Genomic DNA, 9,707 nt, shown 5'->3' with positions numbered 1-9,707 from the left:
AAGCGACTTCAGCCTCATAAAAAGTCGAACGTTGAGAGACGTTTTACAAGAAACTGTTCTACTTTTGTGGAGAAGTTTCCTGCTGGAGATGTGTGAAAAGTGGCTATAGCTGAGCTAAAGCTTAAGCAAAGTAAGTCTGTGTTTTTGTTTATTTTATATACTAGTACTTTAGCACATACTGAGACATATTTGCAGCCAAGATGGACATAAAACGTTGTGGCTCCCATGCTGGTTTGCCGCCCACTGCACTAGAGGATGACTAACACAAATTGTGCACTGATGGACTTTAGCTAGCCTAACACAAATACTGGTGTTTGTTATTGAACACAAAACTATCTAGACAACAGCAGAACTGACATTAGTTGAAGGGGAATTCCAACTATTTTTTTTAAACTTCTGCTTCATTAACTTGTCAGAATTATTCACAGTGGTGGTGATAGGAATCAGACATCTGCAGTGGTTACTGTATTATATTTATTTTATTCTTTATATCATTTTTATGGGGTTACAACAGCAGATGATGAAAACAGAGAGTCACTGGTGAGACCAAAAAGAAAACCAAAACCAAAATCGATCTGGATGTTTTGAGCTATAAAGCTGAGCTAAGCTAATGCTAACTTAGTGCTGAAAGTGCTACCCACCACAGGGTCAATTTCAGTGAATGATGCTCAAATAACACACAGTTAGAGGATAAAGAACCTGAGAGCACATTCAGGCTGATCTCACTACAGGATATTTTTGAGTCTAATGATAGACTCATGGTCTGACAGTAACATATAAAGTAAGGGAATAAGCAGAAACTACTGTGTTAGATGACAGACTGACCCATCTGTAAGTCATCCTCAGGGACAAAGCATGTAGTGGAGAGCAAACGTGCTGGGCTAATGATTAACTTGGATCATGAGAAGCAGAAAATGCAATTAACTCGTAAGACTGAACTTTATATGTGTATGAATTACTTGTAGAAAATGATCATAGATGCACATTTAGGATCATCCTAAAAGGAGCACCTCATGTGTTTTGCTATTCAATTCTATAGTATCACTGCATGTGTACATTAGTGCCATCTACTGGCAATGCAGAGAACGGAATTAGGTGTGAAGAGGAAAATATCATGATCATGAGGGTGTAACATAAATAAAGCGGCCCAGTTACTTTGCTTTAAGATTTCATGAAGATTTTTTATTAAGATTTTATCCAAAATATCAGAAAAATAACCTTGGCAGAAAGGTTGATGTTCAAGAACAGTGCTAGTGACCACTGGCTTAGGGCTTTCCCACTGAAATGGTTTCAAAGTTGTGGGACATTTTTACCTAATATCCTAATACATACTGGTTGTTTTACACTGAAAATAAGAATTATGCAAAAGAAAATGCTTTTTGACTTGAGTAAAACACAGCATTAATCACAGCAGATTAATTATAACTTTCTCTATACATCGGGTGGGACCACACGTCCAAAAGTGGTGGGGCTAAAAACTCAGCTGGCTGATTGGCAAACAAAATGCAACTAGGCCACTGACTGGCTAACTAAAACTACCTTTCATGCTATGCTAATAATGTCTCCATAAACCTATTCATGAATAATGTCAGTGTTTGTTTTGATCCTGCACTTCACTGGGTTCAGCCTCAGATAGCAAACTTTGCTCACTAATATCTCTGAAGAACATTAGCCTGTTTTCATACTGAGATCATTTCCTGAAGTCTGAACCAAAATTTGGGCTTTTGTAGTACTGTTTTTTCATTTGGTTGAGTTAGTTTCACACTGCAAAGGCTAAAATGGATTAAACAGGAAATACAGGACTTTGTTTCTTGGTCAGGGATATGAGTGCTCTGTTAGTCTCACATTTATCAGCATGAAAACAGAAAAACAGAAAAAGAGATGCTAAACATCTAAGTGAATAACAATCAGAGCAGTAAAAATAAACCTTACTTCAGACCTGTTTCTGTATGACTAATCAGGTCGCTGATGCTTGGCCCAAAATACATTTGCTCTGTCGTTATTAACAGCAGCTCATGCTACAAGAATTATATGAGCATCTGTAAAGAGTGAAATGTTAGAAATGGACTGAGACCCGTGATTTTTACTAGACAACGTTTCAGTTCGTGCAGACCTTAATACAGGTGGACCGTTCACACTTCAAAACAGACCACACTGAAGAAAAAGTTTGACAGGCCTGCACCAAAAACAGTAGGTGTGAACACAACCTTAGATTAGCGTGTAAGAAATATTCAAACTGACATTTTGAAAAATTCACATAGTTTAGTAACATAAATTGCATTAGTTTGTGAATCACAGTGAACAGCTGTGGTAGTTGGTGAGCTGCAGCTCCTCTTGCTGAGCAGGAACTCACAAAACTTTGACTGTTTGGGAAACGTCTGACCTCCTGGCTGAAATGGGGATTTTGATTGGTTCTGCCACTGAGTTTCACTTTCTATTTGTTTGTGTCTCTATGTTAGCATCCTGTGCAGTGTTCATCAAAACTGCACGAGCTATTTGGCTTATCAATGAAAAATGTACAGGCTTGCTTGGGAGCGACATATTGATTCAGTGTCTCTCACCATTTTCCAATCGGTGAGGAATCTGAGACCGTTCCCACCAGTGAAGTCTGTACGCTCAGATGATCTCTTTTCTACAGATATTGCTTTTGTCTACTGTTATTTTTGCTTTACAATTGCTTTTCAGAACAATCCAGATTGACATGATACAGTACGATAAGGATGTGAGGTGGCATGAACTTTAGACTACTGATGGCAAAATATGTAGTCTGCACAGTGTTCAGTGAAGATAAGTGCAAGTGCTTGTGAAATTTGGATGAAACACTATTCATCACATTCATTACACACTCAAACACTTTGTCCTTGTTATCCAAGCAATCGTGGTGAAGCTGAAAGTGCTTTCCAAAGTTCTCAAGGACAACATTAAAACACTTGGATGGAAAAAGCCACAGAGTCAAAGCAAAGACCTTGAACATCCATGTCAGTACAGCTCATTCGATAATGTGATGATATATTTTCCATGAATATCGTGGAAGTTCATGGAAAATTTATCTCAGACTAATGATTGAAGGAAACATGAATGGATCGATGTACTGGGAGATATAAGTGAAGGTAAAGGTGCTTGCATGGTCTAGCCCAGTGGCTCCCAACCCTGTTGCTGGTGAACCCCCTGCCCTACTCATTTTAGAGTTTTCCTGCACAGCACACCAGTTCCAACTAAGCAGTTCATTAGCAGCCCCTTCTGAGTTGAAATGGGTGTGTTAGAGCAGAAAAACACAAGAATGTTCAGGGCAGGGTCTCTCAAGAATGTGGGTTGGGAGCCTGTGGTCCCACCAATCTCCTGACTTGAAACCTATTGGAATTACATTTTGCAATAGCAACAAATGGACCTTTGTGGCTGCAAAAAGCCTCTTGCTGGAGGTTTTAAACACTGTGTCCACTCACTGTCCACTCTATTAGACGCTCCTATGTTGTCGGTCCACCTTGTAGATATAAAGTCAGAGACAGTAGCTCTTCTCTTGCTGTACAGTTTGTGCTGGTCATCCTCTAGTCCTTCATCAGTGGTCACAGGATGCTACTCACAGGACACTGGCTGGATATTTTTGGCTGTTGGGCTTTTCTCAGTCCAGCAGTGACACTGAGGTGTTTAGAATCTCTGTCTGATCCACTTGTAGCAGTGCAATACACGCTAACATGCCACAACCACATTGTCCAAAAATATGTGGGCACCTGACCATCACATGTATATGAGCTTGTTGGACAAAAACCGTGTGCATTAATATTGAGTATATATGTGGCTATAACAGCCTCCACTCTCCAGTTTCTAACAGTTTCAGTGTTAAACTGTTTTCAATTAGAAAATCAACAAAACATGTCATTTGACCAGGGTATTCAAAGTTTTCCATAAGTCTGTTTGTATGAAATATGCTAAAGAAATCATTATTATTATTATTATTATTATTAGTAGTAGTAGTAGTAGTAGTAGTAATAATAGTAGTTGTAATAGTGGTAGTATTCCTCATCGATTGGTGATTCCTCACCACTCGGTGAGGAATCTGAGACCGTTCGCACCAGTGAAGTCTGTACGCTCAGATGATCTCTTTTCTACAGATATTGCTTTTGTCTACTGTTATTTTTGCTTTACAATTGCTTTTCAGAACAATTCAGATTGACATGATACAGTATGATAAGGATGTGAGGTGGCATGAACTTTAGACTACTGATGGCAAAATATGTAGTCTGCACAGTGTTCAGTGAAGATAAGTGCAAGTGCTTGTGAAATTTGGATGAAACACTATTCATCACATTCATTACACACTCAAACACTTTGTCCTTGTTATCCAAGCAATCGTGGTGAAGCTGAAAGTGCTTTCCAAAGTTCTCAAGGACAACATTAAAACACTTGGATGGAAAAAGCCACAGAGTCAAAGCAAAGACCTTGAACATCCATGTCAGTACAGCTCATTCGATAATGTGATGATATATTTTCCATGAATATCATGGAAGTTCATGGAAAATTTATCTCAGACTAATGATTGAAGGAAACATGAATGGATCGATGTACTGGGAGATATAAGTGAAGGTAAAGGTGCTTGCATGGTCTAGCCCAGTGGCTCCCAACCCTGTTGCTGGTGAACCCCCTGCCCTACTCATTTTAGAGTTTTCCTGCACAGCACACCAGTTCCAACTAAGCAGTTCATTAGCAGCCCCTTCTGAGTTGAAATGGGTGTGTTAGAGCAGAAAAACACAAGAATGTTCAGGGCAGGGTCTCTCAAGAATGTGGGTTGGGAGCCTGTGGTCCCACCAATCTCCTGACTTGAAACCTATTGGAATTACATTTTGCAATAGCAACAAATGGACCTTTGTGGCTGCAAAAAGCCTCTTGCTGGAGGTTTTAAACACTGTGTCCACTCACTGTCCACTCTATTAGACGCTCCTATGTTGTCGGTCCACCTTGTAGATATAAAGTCAGAGACAGTAGCTCTTCTCTTGCTGTACAGTTTGTGCTGGTCATCCTCTAGTCCTTCATCAGTGGTCACAGGATGCTACTCACAGGACACTGGCTGGATGTTTTTTGCTGTTGGGCTTTTCTCAGTCCAGCAGTGACACTGAGGTGTTTAGAATCTCTGTCTGATCCACTTGTAGCAGTGCAATACACGCTAACATGCCACAACCACACTGTCCAAAAATATGTGGGCACCTGACCATCACATGTATATGAGCTTGTTGGACAAAAACCGTGTGCATTAATATTGAGTATATATGTGGCTATAACAGCCTCCACTCTCCAGTTTCTAACAGTTTCAGTGTTAAACTGTTTTCAATTAGAAAATCAACAAAACATGTCATTTGACCAGGGTATTCAAAGTTTCCCATAAGTCTGTTTGTATGAAATATGCTAAAGAAATCATTATTATTATTATTATTATTATTAGTAGTAGTAGTAGTAGTAGTAGTAATAATAGTAGTTGTAATAGTGGTAGTATTCCTCATCGATTGGTGATTCCTCACCACTCGGTGAGGAATCTGAGACCGTTCGCACCAGTGAAGTCTGTACGCTCAGATGATCTCTTTTCTACAGATATTGCTTTTGTCTACTGTTATTTTTGCTTTACAATTGCTTTTCAGAACAATTCAGATTGACATGATACAGTACGATAAGGATGTGAGGTGGCATGAACTTTAGACTACTGATGGCAAAATATGTAGTCTGCACAGTGTTCAGTGAAGATAAGTGCAAGTGCTTGTGAAATTTGGATGAAACACTATTCATCACATTCATTACACACTCAAACACTTTGTCCTTGTTATCCAAGCAATCGTGGTGAAGCTGAAAGTGCTTTCCAAAGTTCTCAAGGACAACATTAAAACACTTGGATGGAAAAAGCCACAGAGTCAAAGCAAAGACCTTGAACATCCATGTCAGTACAGCTCATTCGATAATGTGATGATATATTTTCCATGCAGGGTCTCTCAAGAATGTGGGTTGGGAGCCCGTGGTCCCACCAATCTCCTGACTTGAAAACCTATTGGAATTACATTTTGCAATAGCAACAAATGGACCTCTGTGGCTGCAAAATTTTTGGCTGTTGGGCTTTTCTCAGTCCAGCAGTGACACTGAGGTGTTTAGAATCTCCGTCTGATCCACTTGTAGCAGTGCAATACACGCTAACATGCCACAACCACACTGTCCAAAAATATGTGGGCACCTGACCATCACATGTATATGAGCTTGTTGGACAAAAACTGTGTGCATTAATATTGAGTATATTTGTGGCTATAACAGCCTCCACTCTACAGTTTCTAACAGTTTCAGTGTTAAACTGTTTTCAATTAGAAAATCAACAAAACATGTCATTTGACCAGGGTATTCAAAGTTTCCCATAAGTCTGTTTGTATGAAATATGCTAAAGAAATCATTATTATTATTATTAGTAGTAATAGTTGTAATAGTAGTAGTATTATATCATCGTGATGAAACTTTTCAGCTGTTATTTTTCAGTACCAGTAGAATACGGCAGGCATTCTTCACATTGTATGAACGTTTCATGATGAATGGATCAAAAGAAAAGCTCCAGAATTGCTTGGAACAAAATGTCCTTCCATCGACTTACATTAAAAGAAAAAAAAGGCTTTTGCCTTCTTTCTAACCTGATCAACCTGAGTGAGTTTAAAGCTTTGATAAGAAATAACCGAGAGTGCAATTCCTCTTCTTAAGCTGGGTATTGTGTTTTGTATGATGTGTCTTTTTCTTTGTCTGTTTCTTTGTAAATTCACTCATGTCTTTTTTATCATGGTTGTTTTATGATCTTTAACTGGAAAGGGTGTGATATCTTGGCCAGATCTCTCTTGAAAAAATATGTTAATCTCAAGGCACTTTCTGGTCAAATAAACATCAACTAGAAATAAAAAAAACACTGTTCCTCAGAAAAGGGGTGTAAAGGTGGTGTCTGATACTCCTTTCTGTGGAGTGAGAATCAGTCACCACCTTCTGCATCTGAGAGCTATTTAAGAGAGATCACAGACTCTGCAAATCACTGAAACCTGCCACTCATCTTCCTTGAAGAGGTTTGACAACTATTTTCTGCACGCAGCTCTTTCTCGTAAGTGTCATTGATCTCCTTCATGTAAAGTTTGAGCATAATAATTTTGGTTTAGGAATTGCTGCATTTTTTAGTGTCATTGCAGAATAGAATCATTTTTTGTATTACTTTGACTTTGCTATTTCAGCAGACTGAGTAGACAGTAATAAGTAATAAGACAGTAAAAAAACACTGTTAGTAACTCATAACAAATACAGTCATATGCAAAAGTATGAACACCTATGGTCAAACTACATCCTCTACAGAGGACAAAATTAAATATGGCATCTTTCTGGAAATGTTAGTGCACAGTTTCTGTTTATTTGCTGAGATTAACATAGTGGAAAAAAGTCAAATGTAAAATCTAAATAGTGCCATGACTTTTTCACAGGTCTTATTTTGTTTTATTTGTCCCCAATATGTAAAATTTAGCAATTAAACAGTAATTCTGCATTAATATTTAGAGGATGTGTAAACTTATTTTCACTCAATCGATCATTAAAGATTTGATGTGACCACATAATAAACATAGTACATAGAATTATTAATTCATCTTTATTTATCAACTAAAGAGCAACCCCACTGAAAAGGTGATGGAATTAACAATAAAGATTGTCAGATTTTCCAGTAAGGGCCATTTAACCAAATATCAAAGTGACCACATGAAACAAGACCACTTGATCTACTGCTGTTGAACACTGGGTTTGGGTTTGGGTTTGTGAAACTAATAAGCATGTTTTTGGTCACACTTTATGTGGATGGTCCCCTGTAGATGCTCTACAGATACCTAAATCATTAACAAACTTTCTACTCAGCTGATTATCAACAACAGTATGGTTATGGTTAGGGTTAGGAATAGGTGTAGGTTTTGCCTTGAGGTTAAAGTTAGGGTTATGTTTAGGATTAGGAATAGATTTAATAATATTTTTCATACTGAACTTGAAGTTCACTTTTATTTAATAGATATTTAGGTGAATGTTACTTAAAGACAGACTGGGCATTTGCAAAGCATCTACATTGGACCATCCAAATAAAGCGTTGCCATGTTTTTATCCCCATATTTTCCTGTTGGAATGATGAAAAGTAATAATATATATGCTGTGTAAATATATTATTTCAGGCTTTGAAAGCTACACCATGTCTTACCTGGTACCTATCCATCAAATTGGTGGACAAGGAGGTAGCGCGTTCAACTTCAATGGCACTGACTCTGGAGCAACGCTGGAAAAGATAGGTGTGTGGGCAGGAGGCTGGCAGATAAAATCCATCAAGATTTGGCTCACCAATGGCCAGTCCAGTCAGTATGGAGACCCCAGTGATGGGTCTTACTCTGAATACACATTTAAACCAGGAGAACATATCACCTCTCTTTCACTGTGGGGGAACGGAGCTGGAACCCGTCTAGGTGCCATCAAGTTTACGACAACTCTTGGCAGCGAATTTTTTCCACAGATGACCTCATGGGGCCTGAAAACAGAGTATCCCATTGATATCGGCTCTGGCATCTGCATGGGAGTCACTGGAAGCTCAGGTGCAGACATCGACAGCTTAGGGTTCATATTCATCAACACCATCAAGTCTGCTGTCCTTACCAACGTCGATTATCCCACCCTTCACAATGTCATTCCTCAGGTGGCTGTGGAGGAGCTGAAATCCATGACTTACCATAATGACACCACTGTTCCTCAGGAGTATACAATAGAAACTACAAAGAAAATCATCAAAACGTCCTCCTGGTCTGTGACTAACAAGATAGAATCGACCTTCAACGTGTCGGTGAAAGCAGGAATTCCAGGTTTGGTAGAAATTGAGAGTGGATTGAGGTACACAAAGGGAGTCGAATCTACATACTCTCTGGAGTATTCTGAAGAAAAAGAGGAGAAGCCGTCTTTTCCTGTCCAAGTTCCTCCTGGAAAAGCAGCGGATGCGAAGATCACCATCGGCCGGGCTGTTGTAGAACTTCCATATACGGGTAAAATGAAGATCACCTGTTATAATGGATCTGTGCTGAAGTTCAACATCAGTGGAATCTACTACGGCCTCACTTACACCAAAGCAGGTGTACATGTAGAAGAACATAATGAAGCCTAGTCAGGCTTCCCCAGCAACTTAAAGAGAGAGATTTAAATGAGGGGAAAAATCAGAATAATTAAGCTCTTTCTTTTCTTTCTGATACATTCTACCGTATAGTTCAACACTTTTCTCTTTTTTCTTAGCTAGATTTGCTAGATTGATCCATGTAGGCTGTTGCTTGGTGACTAATTATAATAATGTAGCCTATAATAGCCTTGATATCAGCAGGTAAAAAATAAGACAAAAAGCTTTTTTTTAAAACATTTATTTGTAGTGAAACTTTTTTGTTTGATTGATTGATTTATTAGCGTTCATTACTCATTCATGAATTTCACTTTCTGCATCACTTGTTGAAAGTATTAAATACTATGTATGTGTCTTTGCATTCAACACTAACTTTACAGCAAGATTTTCCTCAAAAAAATGATATTTTCACTTTAATTCGCTCGATCATTTATGTGGAAAATAACACATACACACACTTCAGCTCTGCTCTGTGTGAGATGAACAAAACATGTTAAAATAATAAATAATAAAATCAATCCTACTAATA

At 38.5% G+C, this 9,707-nt stretch overlaps 1 protein-coding gene across 1 annotated transcript; it reads left to right on the top strand.

The window, feature by feature from the left end:
* Positions 1 to 6,932: 6,932 nt before the first annotated feature.
* LOC118799530 (aerolysin-like protein) lies at positions 6,933 to 9,707 on the top strand. The gene is made up of 2 exons (XM_036559476.1): positions 6,933 to 7,102; positions 8,202 to 9,707. Exon 2 carries the CDS (start codon positions 8,219 to 8,221, stop codon positions 9,170 to 9,172), a length of 954 nt encoding a protein of 317 aa, XP_036415369.1. The 5' UTR covers positions 6,933 to 7,102; positions 8,202 to 8,218; the 3' UTR covers positions 9,173 to 9,707.

The sequence above is a fragment of the Colossoma macropomum genome, unplaced genomic scaffold, assembly GCF_904425465.1.
Source record: "Colossoma macropomum unplaced genomic scaffold, Colossoma_macropomum, whole genome shotgun sequence".
NCBI classification, from domain to species: Eukaryota; Metazoa; Chordata; class Actinopteri; order Characiformes; family Serrasalmidae; genus Colossoma; species Colossoma macropomum.
Note: the sequence above shows the minus strand (reverse complement) of the source record. Positions and strands in the feature narration are given on the sequence as shown.

Excerpts from the sequence above, each read along its gene's own strand:
- LOC118799530 (XM_036559476.1), top strand. The coding sequence starts at position 8,219 with ATGTCTTACCTGGTACCTATCCATCAAATTGGTGGACAAGGAGGTAGC.